At 29.3% G+C, this 24,993-nt stretch overlaps 2 protein-coding genes across 3 annotated transcripts; both read left to right on the forward strand.

The window, feature by feature from the left end:
- Window positions 1-2,294: 2,294 nt before the first annotated feature.
- LOC106680739 (ribonuclease H2 subunit A) lies at window positions 2,295-7,074 on the forward strand. 2 transcript variants are annotated; one of them, XM_067049871.1, is made up of 7 exons: window positions 2,295-2,689; window positions 3,299-3,497; window positions 3,930-4,056; window positions 4,129-4,309; window positions 4,378-4,501; window positions 5,755-5,916; window positions 6,925-7,074. In XM_067049871.1, exons 1-6 carry the CDS (start codon window positions 2,455-2,457, stop codon window positions 5,870-5,872), a joined length of 984 nt encoding a protein of 327 aa, XP_066905972.1. In that variant the 5' UTR covers window positions 2,295-2,454; the 3' UTR covers window positions 5,873-5,916; window positions 6,925-7,074. The 2 variants fall into 2 exon arrangements, with proteins under 2 accessions (XP_066905972.1, XP_014276147.1); XM_014420661.3 differs by lacking the exon at window positions 6,925-7,074 and having other exon boundaries at window positions 5,755-6,262.
- A 1,365-nt stretch (window positions 7,075-8,439) lies between these two features.
- Window positions 8,440-13,735, forward strand: Ntf-2 (nuclear transport factor-2). Its single transcript, XM_014420663.3, has 5 exons — window positions 8,440-8,700; window positions 8,788-8,859; window positions 8,947-9,045; window positions 9,150-9,264; window positions 13,538-13,735. The coding sequence occupies exons 1-4, from the start codon at window positions 8,593-8,595 to the stop codon at window positions 9,261-9,263; spliced, it is 393 nt and encodes a 130-aa protein (XP_014276149.1). The 5' UTR covers window positions 8,440-8,592; the 3' UTR covers window position 9,264; window positions 13,538-13,735.
- Window positions 13,736-24,993: the final 11,258 nt, after the last annotated feature.

Here is a 24,993-nt window from a genome sequence, read left to right on the forward strand (position 1 = left end):
ATTTATTTTATTTTTTTATTTTTAATAGTTTTTATTCCTGAATACCTGTTTTCCTCAACTATTCATTATTTTCAGAAATGAGAAATGGTTCCTTTCACTCTGATTTTTTTTCTTTATAGCTATTTTCTAATCATAAAAAATAATTTATGAAACCCCAATTTTTTATTTAAAAAATTATATTTTAGTATTTTTCATCTTGCATTATTCTTCCTGGAAGTGATATCAAGCAATTTTTTTTTTGTTAATTTTTTGGACTGAAATGATCCTAATAGATATGAATTAACTGAGATTTCAAAAATCTTTTTTTTTAAATTATCATATTTCCTCTACCCCATCTTCCCTAAATTTTGACGCTCCTGAACACAATCTTTCATCTTTGATTGTTTATAAGTTGTTGAAATTACTAGTCTTCCTCCTTCCAATCATCTCTGGAGTAGTTCAAGGTACTTCAGCTTTAGCTCCTCTGTTTTGTATTAGAAATACATCAATGACATCAGTAGCACTATCAAACATTTTTCCTTACTCTTTTTTACTGAAGATTTCCAAATTTATCACTTCTTTTACTCCCATCATACACTGTCGGTGAGTTATAAAAAATAATTGTAAAAATTTAAGCTAACCTCGACATGATATGTTCTTGGAGGATGACTCATAAATTGAAAATTTTAAGCAAAGGAGTGTTTGGATTGAAAAATTCGCTAACTTTAATACTATACAGATCATTACAGGTATCCATATTTTAATGTTAAGCATAATTAAACAAATGCATCTGGATGTTTCTTATCATGTCCGGCTTAGTTTTATTTCAATATTCACTATGAATAAATAATTTTTTTAAGTTATGAAGTCAGGATTTGATACTGCCAGTCTGACTTGAAGGCTCACATTGTAATAAACATTTAATTATGTACATCATTTCGAAATTCAACCAGATCAATATAATTGCTGGACGGTTTTCTTTTTTCCTCAGGAATTGCATAAACACTCCAAAGTAATAAATTTAATAAAATATGAAGAAGATGGTCAGGGGTGCGGTCAAAAGAGAACCAAAATAGTTAACAACTGTTTAATTGCCATTTCGCCCCACTTGATCAGGGCTGTTCAAGTTTAGAACTATCGAGACTTTGTTGATAGCTCTAAATTTGCCCTGATAGAGCACTACAAAGTGGGCCAAAATGTCAGCAAATAAATAGTTGTTAACTATTTTGGTTCTCTTTTGACTGCACCCCTGACCATCTTCATATTTTGAAATTATAGTCAATTATTTATATATCTAAGAAATTAAACATTTAAATTTGTAATTTCCTTTCTTTGATGTTGAATTCCATTTTTATTTGGTGGTGAAGTGTTGATGAAGATTGACAAAAAATCACAGTATTTGGGAGAAACTCATCTTTTCTCATAGTTGGTTAAGAACTCAGGCAAGAACAGAGGTGTTATCAAAATCAAATGAATGATTGAGGGATAGAGGATGTTTACATAGTTTGAAGATAGTAGAGTTATAGTATAGTTAACATGACTTTCAGTTTCAATAGGAGGAAATACAATTATAACAAAAGATGTAGTAATCAATAGTAAGATGGTGTTGAAGTGGGGTGTAATCTAATATGTTTTGGAAGAGTTCGTTTAGAGATCTAAATTGATTTTAATTTAATTTTAATCTAAGATTAAAAGTGATAGTAGGTTTTAAAGAGGTCTCTAAATTACTAGAGAGTATAACAGAAGTTCAATGTGACAAAGATCCGCTGTACAAGTTTGTCAATAGTTACAAATAGGTGATAGTACTATTATCAAGATAATCCTTATGGCAGGACAGCAAATGTATACTTTGTTAGTGGCTGCGACAGCTGTCATTATCGCTATCACCGTGGAACTTCCGCTAATGGACTTATATAAGAGGGATTTGAGGGTATATATCACTAAAGATTGTTGGAGGGTGGCTGTGAAGAACGGGGGTAATTTCAAGTGGGAAACTTAAAATTTGGTATTACAGGGTAAAGGATTCGATAAATTATCGCAACATGAATTTCTTTCAAGGTTTTAGGGTACATTAATTTGCTGATAATAAGGATATTGGGAAAAGTATTTTGAAAGTTTGCTAGAGTAATTTGGTTTAAGGGATTCAAAGTTATTATGTCTTATGATATTATTATAAATGTCTTATGATCAACAAAGAGGAGCGAATAATTCCATTTCACTTTCAACGATATAATAAAGGCAAGAGAACAAGAAGACAGCAAGAACTGAAGGCAAATAGAAATTTGAGGTTCGTCATGGACCGAACCGAATTCAATGAGAACATTTAAAAATTCATAGACACATTAATCACATCTATCCCTAAGTTTATTGTATGTTTAATCCAACCTCTTTGGCCTGATTTAACATGTTTCCCGCGTAATTACAAAAGGTTATGTTACATGGTTTAAAAGTTATTTTGTTAGATACATTTTTATAATGGAAGAAGAACTATCACCAAATACTATTGAAGATTCAACTCCGAAGGTTGCCGAAGATTCATCTCCAAAGACTGAAAAATATTCAACTCCAAAGACTGCCCAAGATTTGGGCTCTAAATGTTCAGAGAGTAGTCGAAATGAAAACTTTTTTATTACGTCTTCAATTCCTGAAATATGTAAAAAACAACACTGTATACTTGGGATTGATGAAGCTGGAAGAGGGCCAGTTCTAGGTATATTGATTTCTTTAAAAAGATCAACTTTAGAACATAATGATTCATTTTTAAAGAGTATTTTATTCTTTTATCACAATATTGTTTAGAATTTTTAAAAAAGAATTCCTAGTTCTGAATCAGTACATCATTATAGTCATTTAGTTAATTAGGCACATAATTAAAAAGAAACATAAAAGTAACACACCAGTACTTACACCCATAGGAATATGAATGGCCCCATTAATACTTAAATGAACCTGAAACATTAGACATGGTGAAAATATTTAATTCATAGGGAAAGGGCCATCTAAATGTTGATTAATAGTGTGATTAAATGGAAATTAAAAGTCAAAATTGAAGAGGTGAATACATTTAAAACTGAGTTTTTTAGCCCTGACGAAGCCCTGCAACGTGGGGCGAAACGTTGGCTCATTAAAATAGTATAATTCTACTATTTGAGTTTTTTTGACCGCACCCGGACCATATTCCTTTCTTCATTTAAAACTGAGGTTTTGAGTATAGGTCAAATCTTTACTATTTAAGATGAGGAATGAGATTTAAGATGCTGACTTTCAAACATTTTTTAGAGTAATGCTATTCTTTAAATTACTTTGTCATTTATTACAGGTCCAATGGTTTATGGAGTTTGTTATTGCCCAAAGTCAAAAGAAGATGATCTCAAAGAAACTGGTTGTGCAGATTCTAAAACTCTAACTGAAGAGAAAAGAGAAAATATATTTGAAAAAATATGTAAACATTCAGAATATATTGGCTGGGAAGTTGAAGTTATATCTCCTGCTGTTATAAGCACTTCAATGTATCGTAGGTTTGTGTTAGACCCTATTAAGTGTTTATTGAAAATTAACTTCTGAAAGTGATGTGGTTACTTTTAAAAGATGATTGTATCAATGACTTCAATTTTATGGCCTTGATGGCTGAGCTTGTTGGGACAACTGAAGAGTAGTTCCTGGTTCCGTTATGTTTCAATCTCTGCCTAGGCTGGTTTATATTTATTTTATGGTAGTTCAACGATATGAATCTTGATAGTCTCACCCTGAGTTGGGGTGGGTTGGTTGACAAAAAGTACTGAAAAGTCCACTTTCCTGAATAAACCCCACCAATACCAGTGGGTTACAATTCCGTGGTCATGTTATTAGAGATAAGATGGACATTTTAAGACTTTGGATGATACAGTTTTATTTATTTTATTAGTATACCTCAAATGGTTTATATAATAAAAAATAATTTAATTTTTCAGGCAAAAAATTTCCCTTAATGAAATTTCTCATAACTCTGCCATTGGGCTTTTAAAAAGAGCTTTGGATGCTGGGGTCCTAGTGACAGAAGTTTTTGTGGATACAGTGGGTCCGGCAGAAAAATATGAAGTCAGTTTTAATATTTGTATTTTAGTTTCATGTACTGATTTTTTTTTTTTAATTAACTATTAAAAATTTTAGGCAAAATTAAAAAACATATTTCCAGAATTATCCATCACTGTTGCTAAAAAAGCTGATTCAACATACCCTATTGTTGGAGGAGCCAGTATTTGTGCTAAGGTGGCTAGAGATCGAGCACTCAAAACGTGGACTTTTTCCGAAATAGAAACTTCTGAAAACTGGGGAAGTGGCTATCCCACAGGTTAGTAAAATCTTAATTTATGGTCTTTTAATAATTTATATGATTTTTATTGTATTTTTAACTTTCAGACCCTGTTACCAAAAAGTTTTTAATGAGCTCCATGGATCCAATTTTTGGATTTCCAAAATTAGTCAGATTTAGTTGGTCTACAGCTGAGAAAATCCTTGAAGAACATGCAATTCAAGTAGATTGGTAATTATAGTATTTTGTTTTGTAATAGGTCACAATATTTTATGCTATAACAATATTTTAAACATATAATGTTTATATTTAAGTGATTTTTATAGGATGGTAAATGTTTATTCCTGAGCCCAGAAATCATTCTATTTTAGCTTACTGTTCTGAAATATGGATAAGTAAACTGAACTTGGTCTACTACCAGATTTGCAATACATACTGTCACTGGAAAGTGAGAAGTTGCCAGGAAAGTGAAAATCCACATTTTTAAGGCAGTGAACTTGCCTGTACCGTAGTATTGAGCTGAAAGTTAGATATTAAGAGACAAACAGGAAAGTTGAGTGCCAGCTACAGAACTGGTATTTCTCAGAAGGATAGTGGGAAGAACAAGAAAAGACCGCATTCACAAAGTGATCATGATGAAGGAGGTCCTGGAGGTTTGCCCGCCTCTCGTTATGTTGTCATAATTGAGGAATACCGAGATCCACTGACAACTATGGACTATACTACTGAAGGTAGAAGATCTTGAGGCCAACCAAGGATGTCATACCTGGAATACGTTGACAGTTAGTGCAAGAGGAGAGGTAAACATCTTCCAAATCAGAAGCATGATAAAAAACCGATAGCAGTAGCAGCCCTTGTTGACACTTCCCTATGCTAATAAGAAACTTAAGGGTGACTTAAAGGAAGAAGTTCTTAAGCATAAAAGTTTAGAAGTTTATTCATTTTAACTTTATTTAGAAGTTTTGTTCTTCTTACTATTCTTTATCAGTGTGAGACATAGTTATTTAGTTATAAGGAAAACAGTTCTCTAAGTTGTTCAGAAATATTTGGGGCAAATAAAGATGTAACTCAGAGACCTGGTAAATCCTTAAGGGCCTTTTCCGCAGAATTAATTCCCCCCCTCCTTCCCTGCTATTGAGTAGTATGTGATATAATTATGGATGATATCAATATCACTTGCTAATGTAGATGGCCTTTCATAATATCATACTAATATAGGTAACTGTTAAAAGACTGGCTAGAATTAGCCTTATAAAGCTTCTGATGCTAATTTAAATTTTTATTTTATTCAAACTTATTTTTTCAATATTTGAAAAATTTTGGGAATCTTATACTATATTTATTACAGAGAAGAGAAATGCTTTATTTAAACCTGTTGCCAAAATACACAGGATACCAATCAATCCATGATCAGACATATATAGAATACATACATTTACATGATATAACAAAAAAAAGAAATGATTATTATTATTTTTTTTTAGGGAGGAAGAAGAAAGCATAAAAGGCACGCAGTCTGTTAAAACTTTCTTTTCTCCTGGGGATAAAAAGAAGCATCGGTTTTTTAAAGATAGATGTTTAACAAATGCTGTCGAACTTTAAATATTTATTTAATCATCATCCCTTTTCTTCTATGGAGAATAATGGTATTAATACTTTACTATATAAAATGTTTTTATTAAAAGCAATTATTCTTCTCAAAAATGTTATGTAAATAAACAAATATGTGTATATATATTTTAACAAAGTATTCTTGTGAATTGTGAATGTTCAAGAAGTGGTCAACATTAAAATGAAAAATTGTTTTAAATATTTATTTAATGGTGTTTCTGCTCACATTGTTGACCCTTCATCATATCAAAGACACAATGTGGATTGAAATCATAGAGATTTGGGAAATAGTTTCTGCTATTTTTTGGTGTTATTTATGACCACCTCTTGCACCATATGATTATTAATAAAATCAGCTATTAAATATATAATTTAAAAACACTTTATTGATTATTTACTATTTCCTTTATGCATCTTATTGCTTCCTCACTGCCTGTGGTAAGTAAGCTTTGTATTCTTGTAGGAAATGTTTTCAGAATTAACTTGATTAAGGAATATGCCAAATAAATTAAATTAATTTGATTAAGGAATATGCCAAATGAATTTAATTAGTTTGATTAAGGAATATTCCAAAATTATTTTTTTTCTCCTATATGTTGGTTATGAGGTGAATAACCTTTGCTTTAGCATTGAAACTGATGTTTAGGAATTCTGTATTCTGAATAGATTCACCTGCTAATTTAATCATAACATTCAATATCTCTTTCTTATTAACTTGTATTGCACTATGTACCCTATCTTTGTTACTGTCATTTACTATTATATTGTACATATTAAAATTGTTATTTGTATGATAGATACAAATAACAATTTTAATAATGTGATTTGCAATTTACAATTAGTTTATTTGCATGTTATACATTATCCTCATAATTATTCAAATTCTGCTGTAATGAAAGATTTCTTGTTAAATATGTAGCAGGTTTTAGCATTTATTCACATTCTCTTGTTACTGACAAAGTTAATTTGATAACTTTTATATTTAGAAAATGTCAGATCTTGCCAAATAATTTATTAATAATGATATATATATACGTATATAGATTGCTGATTTCCTAATGTGAATGGTAGGAAGATAAGTAAGAACTGAAGATTAAAATTACATATTTGAGAGGAGGTGAATGAACTACAAAAAATTAATAGTGAACATGTTCTTATGAATTGAAAAAAAAAACTTTCACGGTCCAGTTCATGGTTTTATATCAGTTAGATTAAAAAAAAAATAGATTTCAAGGACGAATTTGTAATAATTGAAGATTTCATCAGTATTAGCTTATTGCAAACTTATGAGGAATTGCATTTTAATGTACTGTTAATCTAGTTGTAATAGTGAAATATAAAAGAACTAAAAAATTAACTTAATTTCAGATTTTAAAAATTGTTCTTTTTCTACTTACTCATAATCAATTTGTACTGTAAAATTATTACTTAGCTCAGAATTCTTATTATTATACATTATAATTTGACATTTTTAGTAACTAAAAATGTCAAATTATAAAGTATATTATTTTGTCTTTCTGTAATGTAATAAGCCTACATCAGAAACTAGTACTATAAATTTTCGCATAAAATATGTTTAAAGTTCACATTTATAAAGCTATAATGACTCTATGAGCATTTATAATTATGATAATGGTAATTATTAATTAATTATATGTTAATCTTCTTCAATCGGCTGGCAATCCATTACTGGGTCTTGGCCTCCTCAAGCAGCTAATAATTATGTGGTAATATTTAATAATTATAAGGTAATTATTCACTATAAGGATAGTATAAGGGGACAGTGGCCTGAGATAGAGGAAAATTTTATTTAGGTATTTAAACTAAAATATATAGTAATTCCAAAGAACAATCATATTTATCACGTATTGTACAGGTTACAAATAACAAAGTCTTGAAATTTTTACAAGATATAATTGTTATTTATTGTAAAATTTTGATGTCTAGCATCCTAGCATTTCCAGTAGTGGTCTATAGCTATTAGAATAATTTGCAATGCCTTTGGAACTTAATTAATTTTAAACTATCTATCTTTAAATCTAAAACAAAAATGTTAGTATAAATAAATATTAATCTAAACTTAAATTTTGAAATACCTAAAATTTATTCTTTCAGTTAAGGACGTAATAATAACAGCTCATGTTTTATACACAATACAAAAAATGTTTCAAGTAACATTTGTTTTTCATCTTTGAGGGGGCATCCTCGCACCGGTATCAGCCAGTGTTTTGAGCTTCTTACTGGCTAGTAAAGATGTTTTACTTCAAAGCAGTAATAATAAAAGTATTTAATGAAATGATCTGCTGAATTATCTAAATCATTTGTAATAGATAATTGGCCTGATTAATGTACTTATAAAATACATATCCCGTTACATCATTCCAGGTTTCATACCTGACTTACAGATGTTAAAGATCATTTTAGGATAATTAGAATTTTTTAGAGATCATTAATTATTTTATCCCGTGGTATTTTATAAACATTACCATTTTAACCGTGGCTTCAATGGTTTGCGCCGGTTCTGGACCCTTGAGCAATCAAGTCAAGCTGTGGCTAGTGTAGCCTTCTACCTCGCCTTAACTGGCTCGGGTGCATGGTTTATCCAATTGTACGTTATTAGTAATTGATAGTTAACGGATTAAGGACGGTTGTAATAATAAGTTTTTATATTTTAATAAGAATTAGGTCTTTACAAATTTTTTAACCCAAATATGGCCCTAAATCCAGCGTATGAAGCTATAGGAAAGGGGTTTGTTTCTCAGTACTATGCGTTTTTTGATGATCCAAATGAAAGAAGTAAATTAGTAAACTTATACAATGTGAGTATTTAATACCGAGAAGTGAATTTTCTATCATTAAATTCCATTTATGAAAAGCTTATCAAATAACCTTATGACATTTTGTAGCAAGAAACATCGTTTATGACTTTTGAAGGAATGCAGTTACAAGGTGCTCTTAAAATTATGGAGAAATTAACGGTGAGTTATAATGTAGTTGAATCTACAACAGTTATAAGAAATTATGTTTTGAAGTAATTTTTATCTTAAAAATATATTCCTTTGCAGTCTTTAACATTTCAAAAGATAAACAGGATCATTACATCTGTAGATTCACAACCAATGTTTGATGGAGGTGTATTAATTAGTGTACTTGGAAGGTTACAGGTATATTAGTTTAATAAATTTGAGCCATACTTTTGCAGCAGGAAACATTGTTTATATAACTGTTAAGAAATATTCAATTTGTATAACTTTATTTTTCGTTACAGACAGATGAAGATCCGCCACATGCTTATAGTCAAACTTTTGTGCTCAAACCCGTAGGTACAAGTTTCTATATTCAGCACGATATTTTCAGGCTCGCTCTGCATGATAGCCTATAAGGTAAGATACTTAATATTTTCAGTCAGATATGGTTAGTTAATTATATTGTTAAATTTCCATATTTCAGTTAATCAAAATTGTGTTAGTATAGGGTTAATTCCTTATTTCTCTTTGAATACCACAACACTTATATATATAGTGTCTTTTATTTTTGGTTATAAATGTCATAGCAATCAGCTGATGACTCGGTAGATTATGGAAAAATTATTTTGATACCATACCATAAGTGCCCTGCATGGATAGCAAGCCTCTCTCATCACACTATAAATGATATCCCGAAAATATCCGATACCATCCACCAGTTCTCAAGTGTACATGTAAAGTTAGGTTATCAATTGGCTATATATTTCCTTATGGCCTAGTTTGAAGTAGTCGTTCTAAAGTTGGAACAACTAATTATGTATTTTTAACCACTTGTGTTCTCTTTATGTTGATATCAAAGAATATAAATTGTTTTTCTTTTTGTTGATCTTGGGCTAATAAACTGAAGCAAGTTCGGCCCCAATTGTGTCAAATCTTCTCTGATAAAGGCGTAACAGTTAGTGAGGGATTACATTATTTCTAGAGCCAGTATATGTTGACGGCTTAGGTCTACCGTAGTCTATTAAAATGAGTTAAAATTATTGATAACACCTTAATATTATTAGTATTCCCTCTAATTTGCATAATGTGTTAAAGAGAAAAAACTCCTAATGGTATTTTTTACAATATAAATTGGATCAGAAAACATGAAACATTTAATTTCAATTTAAGATTCCTAACCATCCTTATCGTGAATAATAATATTACGAGGAAGGTAATATTACTGTGATGTGGAGGTTAATCAGTTGAAAGTGATATATGGTCTGCCCAGAATTCTCTGTACCCCTAAACCAACTTTTTGATCTATTCTGATATGGTTATTGAATACTCAACTACGTTATACAGATTAAATTTAAATAGCTAATATTTGTGAACATTAATATTGCTGGAATATATAAATGTTAAAGTAAAAATTTGGCAGTTTCATTACAATTTTTGGAGATGGTCACAACAAAGGTTAGTGAAAGTGAAAAAATTGTATCAATATTGAGATTGATTTACTCTTCATACTTTCGGACACACTCATCCTCTTAGGATCCGACATATGGTGTGGTGGATATACTATCCATGCTGGGCAATGGTAATTAGGACGTTTATTTTGATTCTATCACTTTTTTCAATGCAGGGAAATTAGTTTTACAAATTTTAGTAATAATATCTTATATTTTTTCCAAATATTATTTATTATTACAGTCCTGTATACCATTACTCCTCAGGGTTTAGTAGTTCCAAGTGACGATCTGATAATATTGTTCTGGTATATTTATGAACAGCTGTTTCTTAGCTAATGCACATTTGCCTCAATATAGTAACTATCCATTGACTTGATATACTATAATTTTATACTGAATAAATTTCTCCAATGAGATGTTCTTAGTATTATGTCACTTATTGATAATTTTTTTTAGATGAAATCTTCGTTTTCTTGATTGTTTCTCTTTTAAAATATATACAGATGATGCTCCACCGTTTTAAATGTTAGATAGAAGGTGCTGTATAATTGTGCTCTTAATCTGTGATTGAAAATATAAGATAGCTAATAAATCATTTGATTGTAACCTAGATGTCAATGCATAGCTATCTATTGTATCACGCTGTGTTTTTTTCTTTTACAATGTAGGGTCAACTACACTTTAAGTTTACTAAGTGTTAATTGAGTGACAGAAAAGTTAAAAGTGTAGTGTTTTAGTTCAGATTTCAACCTTTCTTGAAGTAGTGCAGTCTCATTTTTGCCAAGTTTTAAGATTTACTTTTGTGATGGCCATAGGCCCTCACAACTTAACGTTCACTATTAGGATTCTTTAGAAGTTAAAATTAAAAAAAAAAAAAAAGTGAATTTTTTTAACTTAATGTAATTTAAGAAGATAAGCAATATTTTAAAGAAAAATGAAAGTAAAAACTTCTATTCAAGATCAAAATCTTTTTATTGTCCTGGTTAATCTGGAGACTTTCTTCTTTCTTCCATCTCGAGCCTTGTAAATATTTGTTTGGTGCTATCTAGACTTCTACCTGTAAAGAATTATCGGCTGTATATGCCATCACTTGTGTCATTTTGTTATAAATGGTGCCTTATTGTTGCTCTTTTTGTGATGACATTTAAGGCCATGTTGAACAGTTTTGGGACAAGAGAATTTCTTGTCTCCTGAGCACATTGAGAATAAGTTTCCGATTTTTCCACCAACCTTGGCCCTGCCAACCGTGTCTTTCATTGTACACATCGTCAGTTGAATTAGCTGGTATGTCCATTTCACTTATTGCAGTGTTTATTCTCTTATTATTATTCTCTCCCTGTTGATAGAGTTGTAGGTAGCTTTGTAGTCAATAAAGAGTATCCTAATCGTATGGAACTGGAGTGATACCAATTGAAAACACCTTATTTCCCTTATTTAGTAGATTGATTATCTTGTATTGAGTTGAGTTGCTTTTCTTTTTAAAAATAGGTACTAGGATAAACTCACCCCATTCATGTGGCATTGTTTCTGAGGTCTAGATCTAATCTATGAGCTTAGTAATTTCTTCTATTAGTTGTGAACCTCCTACTCCTACCCTCTTATTTATCAATTTTGTTTATGCATTTTTCATCACTTTCTACTTTTATTAACCTTCTACAATTTTATATGTTAAATATTAATTCTTCTAAAATCTTTTCCTTTCAAGAGTATCATATTACTACTCGTTTTTGACAAAATTTGATTTTTGATCTTGCAAAAGATTTGTTGGTTTTTCCTTTTAGTTAATTATAAAACTCTTTAATAGTTTATATATATGTATAGTGGTTGATATTGCCCCATGAAGGTTGATGTAAATATAAGTAAGGATAGATATATACCAATTATAGTCAATCAAAAATTTATTAACAGCAACAAAGTATATACCATTTTCATTTAGTATGCAATTGTAACATCTCCAAGGAAAAAATATATTAATTCAAGTTCAGACAATTATTTTAAACTTTTAAGTTAGATTAAACTTATTTAAGTTTAACCTTCATTATTACTTTTTTTTCTTTTTTGGAACTTACTGTTTTTAAAAAAAGAATTGAACAGATTTGCATCATATATGAATGAAATGTATAATTGCAGTGCTGCAATTTACAGCATACACCAAACAATATTCTGTAATATAGCCTATGATAAGAAGGCTGTGTAAATTTAATTTTGCTTGTGTTTTGAAAATTACAATTATCTGTGTTGTGTAAGCATAGCCTTATTTTATATTTTAGAATTTTTATTTATGCTTAAGATTAGTGTCCCCTAATTGTTGACTCTTTTATAAAAACCTCATCCCTTTAAAAAATTAAATCCATATTCTCCATTAGTAAATCTACTGTAGTTTTGATATTTTTACTTTCACTTATTCAAACCTGAAGTATAGAGTAGAGGGAAGTGCAATTGTTCAAAATTTCAAATTTGAGTTTTCAAAGGAAATACACGTTTTGAGGTCCACTAAGTCCAAATACCCAAGTTTTGTAAAATGACCTTTGAGAATGCCAGCTCTAAAACGAAACTGCCAGGGATGTTACTGCAACTTTTTTCAATTTTGATTAAAGTCTGTGTATCGATGTAAAACTAAATGATCTTTCTTATCAACTAGGTATTATCCTCAACAGGGTTTCAATACTGAATTTTCAAAAAAATCTTCCCCTTATTCTAAGGGGGAGGGGGATAAAAATAAGGGGTAAGTGAAAGTTGTGTGTTATTTGTGTCGTACCAGATTTTTTTCTTCGATGTTATTATCATGAAACAATATCTACTTTGTTTTTAATTAATTTATTTTATGCTTAAGCTATTTTAAGTCATACAACTGTAGAATATTGTATAAAACTTGTCATTAATATGCCAGAATGACACATTACCGTTGTGATATAAACTTAGTCATCTTGCAATCAGCATTTTGCTTACATTTTTAATATCTTGTGGATTTCCTTATTACTGTTTAGTAAAGAGTCCTCTTTTTATAACAGTGCATTCTAGACCTTAAAATATCCAATATTGCATTGTATTAGTCGGTTGAACGATTATATAGTAAAACCAGCTATGGACACCGTTAGTATTGAAGGTTAAGCAACGATGTGTTCAGTCAACTATCATCAGTTTAAGTTTTTAAAATATGATTAATATACTAGTTAATACTTAATTTTTATTCTATTAATTTAATTTGATAGCTAATATATTATTGTTTGTTTGACCAGGGTGATGGCGATGGCAAAACTTGAAACTGTCTGGAGTGGACCAGATTATGTTACACAAATGTTTCTGACAATGGACCACTTCATAGCTTCGTCTGCTTTCAAGTCAAATTTCTGTTTATTCATTTATGTAACCTTAATTTATCTGCTTCCCCTTTCATTGTATTTCTACTTATATAAATTAATATGTTTACTTTAAATTATTTCTTCTTCTTTTTTTTTTTTTTATCTCCAATCTGTATTAGCTTTAATGTGTATTGTTTATTGAATACTGAATGAAGCATATTAAGGATTGTTACACATTTTACATTCTATGGAATTATAGCATTATGTTTTTTTTTCTTTGTTTTTTCAATATTCTTATATTTAATTGTAGTTAAAGATACTTTTTTGAATAATACTGGTTTATTTACTTTGTACATGTTCTTTTATTTCATTTTATTTTTCTTTGTCCCCATACAATCCCTCTTTTTTTTCATTATAGTTTCATTGACAGAGATTTTACTATTTTTTATCTATTTAATAATATGATAATGGGATTAAGTTGGTCAATTGTACAAGTAAAGTAAATGTGATGCTTCCATAAAAATTCCCTCCTGTTTTTATGTTTTTTATTTGAACAAAGATATAATAAGTATGTTAATATGTATATTTCTAAGGTCATTTCACACTATAATGCTTGACAACAATTTAAAATTCATCTATAATAGTATAATGATTATTGTTATGTTTTGAAAAATACAGTTGTTTTATTCAATTAAAACTATGCCATAGTATGATACACTTCCTCCTATCTAAACTGATTAAAACTTAAAGAATTGGAATTAAAGAAACTGATTTGATTTTTTTGTGCGAACTGGTATTAAATATCTATTTTTTTTTAACTTTTCAACATTGAATTCCCCTTCTAATTTTTTTTCGGATTCATTTAAATTTTTTTTTTTATTTTCTCCTTCAAAGTTAATATAAAATATTGTAAGATCGTTGATTGACTTTATGTAATCATTGGAGGAAGATGGTTAGGGTGCAGTCAAATAGGAACTCAAATAGTACAAAACTATTTACTAAGCCTCAATGTTTTGCCTCACTTTTGTGCAGGGCTGAAAACAAGATACATAAAACTAAAAATATTATTGACAGGGTATGAGTTTAAGATGTCACGAAATATAAAGTAAACTGGTAAGGCTAAGAGATATGAACATTATACAAAAATGAGGAGAGTAAAATATAAATAAAGAAGTACAGTAATAAATATTAGGCATAAAATGAACTGGTGGATTAATATCAAATAGATTCAATAAAAATAAAAGATAGAAATAAGGTAAGAGTAAATATACCAAGGGGCAAAATGAAGGTCGATAAAAAGGAAAGTGAATAACAAATTAGGATACTACCGACAGGATCCACTAAGTAAGACAAAGAAGTGGGGAGATTTGACCATTTTTTCCTTATTTATTTTATACCAGATCGATGGCTTCAACAACTTCAATTAAACTTACATGGTTGATATAACCTTTTTACAATTTTACCATGTAATAACTTCAACAATAATAAGTTCTTTTTTTTTTTTTTAAATTACATCTGACTAAAATAAAGATTCCTTAACGATAGAGAAAAATAAAAACAAAATTTATTTCATTATATCACTGATATTTCAACATCAATGAAATAAATTAAATTTTATATTTTAGACTTAATCTTATTAAAAATCATTAAGCTGTGAGAATTATGGAGCTTTGCTTTTTATCATTCCAGGGAAAGTTTAAATTATAGATGGAGAACATATTGCCTTTGCATGGAGACACTTTAATATACTGATAAACTAATTTAAACATATAAAAAAATTAATGCCTTAAACAAAAAGTCATTAAATACTTATTTGGGCACTTTTATAACATTAAATAATAAGCAAGTAAATAAAACTAAATAAGTGTACACTTGAGGTTTATAATCTTGAAACACACTGGAAATAGAACTCGCTTCCGCCTATCTAAGCCAAAGTCTAAAACTTAATACTGCTGTAATCACTACAAGTACTGTTCATAAACATTCAAACCTGCCAGTATCAATTTTTTTCCCCTAATTGAGTTTTTACTCTATTTGTTTTTTTGTATATATTATTCATTTGATGTTACTCCACCTGTTCATTTAGGTGGTATAATATTTCTTTCCTTCAAACCAAAAATGAAGCCAAAAAAGTTGCAGTGCTTAGGTTTATGTGGAGGTTAATAGGAATGCTATCATAGCAATCTAAACTGAAACAGAAGACAGCCAGTGATTGGTTGGTACTCTTTCCCTACTCCTCTGCTACTCAACTGGTTCATCATGAGGCCTGCCTTTTTGGCTTCACTCTCCTGCCAGCTTACCCTCTCCATTATACTCCTTTCTCCAAGTTTATGCTTGTTATTTATTATTGTATTTTTTATTTATGCTTATCTCTTTACATGTTTTTTTCGGATCTTGTTGATGTGGAACCAAATGTTGATGCTTAGTAAATAGCTCTGTATTTTTTGAGTAACTTTGTTCCTTGATTAATGTAAAATATTAACTTTTAGATACATATTTTGGGGGCTCTTCATTTAATTATTTTTATCGACTCCATTCACTGTGAAGTATTGAAAACTGAAAAATGTGCAGGTATCTCCTGGAGTATGCTTGCTCTAATAAGGTTAAGCCTTTTGTTTGTTGCCTCATCAGCTTTACTTTTATTAATATCAGTGTTTATTCACTGCTTCTGAGTTCACCTATTGCTACATTTTTCACCATTATTGTTAAAGGCCAATTTTTTTGTATTTCAGTATGTACAAAAATAGTTCATGAACTGCCCTATGGATTTTACGCAGTAAAACAACAACTTTTTTTCATTAATTTTGTGTGGAACCAACACTCATAATTGTTAAAATATGGACATTCCTATTGTATATGAAGTATTTTTATAAAATCAAATATTAAAAAATGTAATTAATACAGATTTTTGATAAGCAGGAGTTGTTATAGATATAGTGAGATCCTAAAGATGGAACGAAACCCAGAAACATTGATGATGCAGGGATAAATATGGTTTAAATAAAACAATAAAATGAAAAGTGAAGATTTCACACACCATCAATGAAAAGTTTAATTTTTTTTATACTATTACAAAATATAGACCTTTTTATTAAGAGAATTTCCAAATTTTAGTATAGTATATATTTTATACTGATATTAGTAACAACAGAAAATAAAATGATATAATTTGAAACTTTGTTATTTTTTGAATCTGTACCTCAATCCAAGCAGCCCTGATAAAGGCTAAAAACTCTGGTCGAAACATTGGCACTATTAAATAAGTTTTTAACTTATTTGTGTTATTCTCTGGCTGCACCCCCAACCATCTTCTCTTCATTCTTTGTTATTTTTTCTGTAAAAAATGCTGAAATAGAAAAGTAAGGAAGTAAAATAATGGAAGTAACTTTTATTTTTATTTTAAACAAGTACAGAAACAAAATATAATTTTTGATATATTTAGCATTTGTGTATATTTTTAAAATAAAGTATTGAATCAACGATTTGGTTAAATTGATTATTTGAAATAGGAACTTCCAAATAAGGCACTCGGTCCTAAAACATGATAACTGCAAAAATGAAACCTTTTGTAATGTTAATTTTAATCTTTTATCTCTCAGGAATCCTTAAATACCAATATCCTAAAAGTTCTTTCAAAAATTAATATATTAATTAATACATAATTTATGCCCTTGTTCTTTCTTAAAGCATTACTTATATAGTAATTGTTAAGGAATTCAAAGAAGGAAAAGATGTCACCAATGAAGGATTTGCCTGTTGAAGTTATATTTTATAAGAAAATGTTAAGTATGAGATACAGTATTTGAGGAGAGGAGTGGGGAAGTCAATATTAAGGGACAAACAATTAGGCTGGATATAACATTAGTAAAAGTAATGTTCAATCTATGAAAGATTTGACAAATATATGTTTTTAATATATTTAAACACAATTTTACATTCATAAACTCCTAATTTCCTAACTGCAGAGGTATTTAATATCAGTACAATATTAAATGTTCATTAATATTTAAATAAAATGTTTTGAAGTAGGACCTCAGAACTAAAATTTCTGAAACTTTTGGGTTTCTAAATTATTAGGGATGAAACCGGTGGATCTGGGAATTTTCAGAGAAGGCGCTCCCTAGCAGTTACTGTCCCAGTCTCTATGATCATGTAAACTGACATTTGTTGCCGTTGCAGTACTGTGTGCTATCAAGATTTACTTAGTAGTTGACCCATACTGCACATTTGTGACAGCCAACTGCCATATTTAGCAGAGAACTCACACCTTAACATATTTATTGTTTATTATAACAACATTCATCCAATACAACAAATAACTAATAAAAAGATCCTGCAAAACTGAAACTTAATTAATTCAAGACCAAAAAATAAAAGAACTTAAAAGCATAAAAATAAGTTAAACATTCATAGAAGTAATTTAAAATATATGTAATTACTCAAACATAAAACATACATGAAAACTCAATAATTTAAGAAACATAAACTTTTAAAATACTCAATAACATAAGAAACATGAATAATCAATATAAGATGTTTGTATCAAGAAAAAATTAATTATGTAGGCATGTACCTTCCTTGATTTAATAAATAATTTCATATGAATTTTCATTCCCGAGCTTGGCTATTCATACGCATACATGTAGACACACAGTTTTGTAAAATTTGGTATTTGGCAATACTAGGACTAAGGGAACCTTAAAATGTATTTTTAATGTATATTTCATATATAAGTAACTGAAAACAAAGAGTAGTGCTCGTCTTTATTTATTTTTTCATATTTGACAACAATTTGGGTGCATATATTTTCAGAAAATATTTTAAAAGCATCTATCCAAGTTTTATTCATTTTTTTATGATAAATCTAATTTACTTCATAGTAGTAAAATCATAGTTAAATTGTTATGTCATTGTTATTATCCTTCATAGTAATATAACTCACAGAAAGAAGGAACAATATTTTTCTTAATCTAGCATAAGTCAAATAACAATATTTTATAATCAAATTTCCTTCTGAATTCTCTCATTCACTGTTCAATCATATTTTCACTAGCAAAAAATTGCACATCTTTATTTAATTTTTCATTTATAACAAGCTCTTATGGTACATATGTCCCCATGTTACATAAAACATTTTAAACGCCTTACTTTGTTTACCTATATAAATGGATAATTTTTCATAAAAAAACTAATTTACAACTCAATACTTAAATCAGGATTAAATTCTACTATTATTTGAAGTTTCTAACATATCTTTTATAACAATGCAATACTCATAAGAAGGTGGAATTATTTTATTATAATCAAATGATAATATATTTTTAAAATAATATTTTATTGTTATTTTAATTTATTACAGCTTATTAAATCAAAAAGAACCCAAAGGAATGTACAAATATTCATTCTTAGTAACTTATAACTGATTAAGAAACTTTTGAATAAATATGATTGAAAAATGTACACCCTTTTTAATTCCGATCAATAAAACAAAAAAAACCATAAAATGATACAGAATTTAAAGAATGTTAAAATAATAGTTCGGCTAATTGTCTAAAAACAGCAACACAAATCAAGAAATGTAGAAAATAATAGTTTTAATTAGCACCGCCAGAGACCACTACCAGTCAAACAATCTTTTCTAAAGTCGAAATGTAGCTGGAAAATATAATGAGGTGTTAACAATAATAGTTTGACTAGCTGCCAAAAGGTAGCAGCACCAATCAAGGAAGGTAGAAAATAGTAGTTCTGATATCCGTCGCAAGAGGCCAGCACCATCCACACCACTATTCCCAAGGTCTAACAGGAAAATTTTCAGTTTGTATTAGGATATTAGGAAGTTACAGGAGCTCAAGAAGTCCGTCTGGCCCTTTCAATTGTGTTGGAACAAAACTATCCACTATATGTTCCAACATGAGTCTTGACTATATGATCTGATCAGTTGAGCTCCTATTACTTCCTAATATCCTAATAGAAAATAAAAATTTTCCTGACAGACTTCAGAAAGGGCTGTTTAGATGGTGCTGGCCTCTTGTGGCAGTTATCAAAACTATTATTTTGCCATCTTTCTTGATTGGTGCTGCTACCTTTAGACAATTAGTGGAACTACTATTTTACATACTTTGAATTATGAATTGACATCTTAATGTACTTTTTTCCGTTTAATTGATCTGAATTAAAATGGTGTATATTTTTTCGATCGTATTTATTTAAGCTTGTTCTTGATTAGTTATTATTTACTACCCATGATAATTGTAAGTTAATTTATGCTCTTCTAAACTGTGAAATAGTAAAATTATAATAAAATATAGTTTTTAAAATATAGTATTATTTGTAGATATATATAAATACACCACTTGCTATGAATGTATATTGCATTGATCTGTTAGAAACTTCAAATAATATTAAAATTTAATCCTAATTTAAGCACTGAGTAGTAAATTAGTTTTGTTAAGAAAAAATATCCATTTACATAGAATTATGTATTAAAGTAAAGGTAGGTTCATGTCAGGGATTTTAGAGCACCTTTCTTTTATTAAAATCAACCTCCTGGAAGTGCAACTTATACCACAGATTTTACTTTTAGGATTATCATAGAACAGTTCAGCTTTATGAAGATAAATGCACCATAAGAGGTTGTTCTAGATGCAGAAATAAATAAAGAGGTGCAATTTTTCACTAGTGAAAATAAAAAATCTGTGGATGAGAGAATTCAGAAAGAAATTTGATAATAAAATATTGTTATTTAAGTTATATCTAGTATTTCTTTTTATTATATTTTCCTTTCAATCTATGTATTAGTTTTGTTTTGGTAAAATGTATTTATTTGTTTGTTTTACTGTAAACTGATCTACTGCTGTGACTAGTATTTCTCTGGTTTGATCTCACACTGCCGTCTAATAATGAATTTGTTTAGTGGGTCACGGAGGAGGATCTGAGAGGGGGGATTCGGGAAAGTGAATTTGTCAATCAAATGAAATAAAAATTGTTAAATGGAATGGACAAGAAGGGGAAAGAAAAAAAATGAATAAATTGAAATCTTTGTATTTGGTGTGTATACTGAAATTTGTAATTGTAAAACAAAACTGTGGGGGAAAAACATTTCTTAAATATGAAAAAAATATGTAATTTATATATGTCCGATCACGGATTGATCAGTATGCTGTGTAATGTAGCAATCTGATGTATTTGGGCAGCATTTATGAATAAAGCATTCCTCTCTCTCTCTCTCTCTCTCTCTATTTGACTTATGTTAGATCATGAAAAAAATTGTTCCTTCTTTCTATCAGTGTGTGTTATATTAACATAATATATGTATGTTATATTAACTATAAAAGATAAATAACAATGACATAACAATTTAATTATGATTTTACTACTATGAAGTAAATTAGTTTTATTGCAAAAAATTGAATACAATTTAGATAGATGCTTTTAAAATATTTTCTGAGAATATATGTGTCAAAATTCTTGTCATATATGAAAAAATAAATTAAGATGAGCACTACTCTTTGCTTTCACTTACTAATATATGAAATATACAGTAAGAGGAAATTTTCATTACAAAAATACATTTTAATGTTTCCTTTGTCCAATTATTGCCAAATACTAAATACCAAGGTTTGCGAAACTCTGTGTGTGTGAAAAGCCAAGCTCAGAAATGAAAAATCATTATAAAATACTTGTCATATATGAAGATAAATGCAACTGATATCATGGATTTTTTACATTTTTCTCATTTTCTCATAATCAATTCCAATTAAACTCTGAGTTAATAGCCTTTAGTACCTAATGTACAAAATACAGTTTTTCTTTTTTGACTCATAAAATTGACAATACCCAGGCAACGTCTAAATCAAAATAAAAAAAAACCTTCAGGAATGTTTTCCTTAATTTAATTTTTTTTAAAAAGTCTTGTATTAAATTACAGAATATCAAGGGGCTAAAATATAAAAGTACATATGTGATTTGGTGAAATTTAAAATAAAAATGTGCAAAGCAACTTTTTATGAAATCCAAATTTTTATTTCAGTCATAATTATTTAGGTTTTGTAAAGTTGAGATAAAGACAATAATAAGGAATAAAAGGATTTTTTTCTACCTTTGACAGAAGACAGGAAAAACGCTCTGACATGGAATTCATATTCCACTTCTTTTACATGGTTTTGACTTTTTTTTTAAAGTAAGATCAAGATTTGTTCCCTTATCTTCACTAATTTTATGAACACACAAAAAGCAGAATCTTCTACCACCAGAAGCTGTGCTCCTCAAGTACGCTGGTCTACAACGTGTTAGTTAATATTAGGTATGTATTCATAGTACATACATACAATACACTCCATTAAATTTTCCAACAGTAATTATTTACTTTCACTTCTTCTTGGTGAATAGCCATTGAGGTACAAAGCTTACTATACAAAGAATTCCAAAGGTACCAGAGTCATAAAGTATTTATGTAAGGATAGTTTATATTTATTGTTGTAATGGGTTATTATTAATAACCTGTTGATTGACTGGTGTTAAAAATGTGTTGAGCTCGCAATAACTTTTTATTGTGCAAACTCTAATACATCATGTTAATAAAAATGAAACTTGTGTTGCAGTTTAATACTGTGAATAAACAAATCAGTTGTATTAATACTTATGACATTTTTGCAGTTGGAGATATGTACTGATTTAATTTTTAGGATCTATATTTTATGTAAACTTATTCACCTTCAAAATATTCTGGAGATGAAAAATGCCAGAAATTCTTTTGAAACAGGTACTCAAAGACTGTTGGATAGATACTTATTTAAATATATATCAACTGATCTGTATGTTTACTCTTTCTCAATAATTTTTATGGGATTAACTAGATGAATATTTCAACCAAAGTTTGTTGTAAATGAGGAATTTTTTTCATATAAAAGTTATAGAAAACATTGTTTGTACTTGATTATAAGAATATTTTAACTATCTTTTAATAAAGAATTAAATATGTGTATAGACATCCTTTCTCTGTATTCATCTTTCTTTTTTATGGCCATCAGAAGATCAATTAAATGGATGTCCAAAAAAACAATTAAAAATGAAGAATCTTAAATATATTTTTTTGAGTTTCTCATAACCAATATTCATTCTATTGACAAAGGATATTCTATAATACAACCACATAACACTACAATAAGTACAGTATTCTTTTATTAATTATAATATTTATAGTATAAATTATTTGTATCATACTTCAGCTATCTTAAGTCCATAATTCCTTTCTTGCAGAAAAAATTAATAAAAATTGATAAATAAAAGAGATATTTAATTAAGAGAGATTTCCCTGAATATATCCTATACCATTTCCTAATCCTGAAATAATAAAATCTTCAACAAATAGAATCTAAGAAGTTCTACTACTAATGTATGAGTCTGACACGTATATTTTTTTGTATTCAATTATATTGAAAAATAATTGCATAAATTATTAGATAAGAAAATTACTTTTTGTAAGTCATAAGTTGCTCTTTTTTCATATTTTTTTTTTGGAGTGGCCTTGAAGATAAATCCATCTAGATACCAATGTTCTACTGACACCATTGAGTGTAAAAGCTGTTTTTTGTTAATAATTAGTAGATCCCATCTGAATCATACATTGGTAATCTCCAAAAAGTCTTTTTAGAATTAGCAGAAATGTTTTATAGAGTAAGTAAGGCGATCAAAAAACATAAGAGGAAAATTAATCTGTTCTAGTACTGGTACATGTGTGTATAGTAGAATTAATTATACTATTTGAGTTTTTTTGACCGCACCCGGACCATATTCCTTTCATCTTTACACACGGTCAATCAATAATCTTCCATTACTATTTTTTTGTTCTTTTTTGACCGCACCCGGACCATATTCCTTTCATCTTTACACATGGTCAATCAATAATCTTCCATTAAATAAAGTAATTGTTTTAACTAGACTATTGTAAATTTCTGTTGATAAACCCGAGTTGTTCAGAGGAAATTAATAGATAAATCCTCTAATTCTGAGGGCCCCAATTTATTTAAATACAGCACAGCGATCTCAGTATCAATCAATGAACTTTGAAAAATGATGGATTGACTGCAATTCAAAATGAAGGTTGGGAATTATGAATCCGGTTAGTGCTGCAGTCTGGTGACTGAACCTGGAACTAGCATTGGGCCCTATTTGTTGTAATTATTTTTTCTATCGTTATCATTGATCTGTTATTAGTTTTATATCGACACTAATGACGTATCAGATGCCCACTAGCCCCAGTATGTTAGGACTTATATTTATATGAGTATTAAATAATAAAAAAGAACCAGTGTAAGACGGGTTTCGATCGGTTAAGAAGCTAAACTGTAAAGCCTTCTTTCGACTGGGAGGTTTGGCAGCCTCCTGTAATCCAGCTACTTGGAGGTCGGGAACCGAGGATGAGTTGAGGTCGGGACTCACTGGGGCGAGGTGTGCCTACGTCGACCAGGCGTCCGCACTAAGCTGACCATCAACATGGTCGCTCTGTGGGAGCATGGGACGACCAGGTTTGCTAAGGAGGGGCGTACCGGGCCAGGGGGGTAACCCAGCAGCCAAAAGTCCCCGTGGTCAGCAGTAGTGGGACCGCGCCCGTGAGTGGGACCCACGCCTCAGCCTGGCCGATAGACTCGGACCGGTTTCTTTTGCTAAATAATATAATTTAACGTAATAAGTAACCATAAACGTAAGGGGGAGGGGGAGGTTAAGTAAGTAATCTTTTAATTTAAAGTTTTTAGTTTTTGTGAATTTAAATTCACAAATGAATATAAATTTGGCATATGAAAATTTGTTGGAACAAATGTAAATCAATTTATTTTAGAAAATTACTACTCTTACGAAAATAAACGTCATAAACTACTTTATAGTTCATTAAACTAGCTTTAATTTGAGTGCTAATAGACATTTGTACATGAAAAAGTTCCTGGGATATAGTTTTCTCAAAATAAATTAACTAACTACTGACATTTCAAGTATGTTCCATACAACATTTTTATGAAATGTTGCTTGTTAAAAAGCTATATCTCGAACTATTTAAGGTAAATGGCTCTATTAGGGCTTACACTTAAGCAAATTTACTCTATTTTAAATGATGCTGTCTTAGATTTTCCATTGTTGTTGGTAGTTGTAAAGATATAGAGCTCGGAATAAAAAATTAATTATTTTTAATGTTTTTAAACAGCCTTCATTTTTTATTCCCCCTACCTATACTTGACATACTCATCAATTTTAACTAGTGATTATACCTAGTTTTCAATTAAGTAATAAAAAATTTGGGTGAAATAACTGCCTTTTTTCTTCTCTTGGGCTCTTATACTATAGGGTGTTCACAGACATACAGACCATTTTCCGACACTAGGTTATTTCGACTCAAGACT

The sequence above is a fragment of the Halyomorpha halys genome, unplaced genomic scaffold (assembly GCF_000696795.3).
Source record: "Halyomorpha halys isolate HHAL.00 unplaced genomic scaffold, Hhal_1.1 Scaffold284.1, whole genome shotgun sequence".
Taxonomy (NCBI): domain Eukaryota; kingdom Metazoa; phylum Arthropoda; class Insecta; order Hemiptera; family Pentatomidae; genus Halyomorpha; species Halyomorpha halys.

Coding starts and splice junctions, on each gene's coding strand:
- LOC106680739 (XM_067049871.1), top strand. CDS start 2,455: ATGGAAGAAGAACTATCACCAAATACTATTGAAGATTCAACTCCGAAG. Junction 4,310..4,377: donor GGGAAGTGGCTATCCCACAG/GTTAGTAAAATC, acceptor TTTAACTTTCAG/ACCCTGTTACCAAAAAGTTT. Junction 4,502..5,754: donor CATGCAATTCAAGTAGATTG/GTAATTATAGTA, acceptor ATTTTTTTTTAG/GGAGGAAGAAGAAAGCATAA.
- Ntf-2 (XM_014420663.3), top strand. CDS start 8,593: ATGGCCCTAAATCCAGCGTATGAAGCTATAGGAAAGGGGTTTGTTTCT. Junction 8,860..8,946: donor AAATTATGGAGAAATTAACG/GTGAGTTATAAT, acceptor ATTCCTTTGCAG/TCTTTAACATTTCAAAAGAT. Junction 9,046..9,149: donor GTGTACTTGGAAGGTTACAG/GTATATTAGTTT, acceptor TTTTCGTTACAG/ACAGATGAAGATCCGCCACA.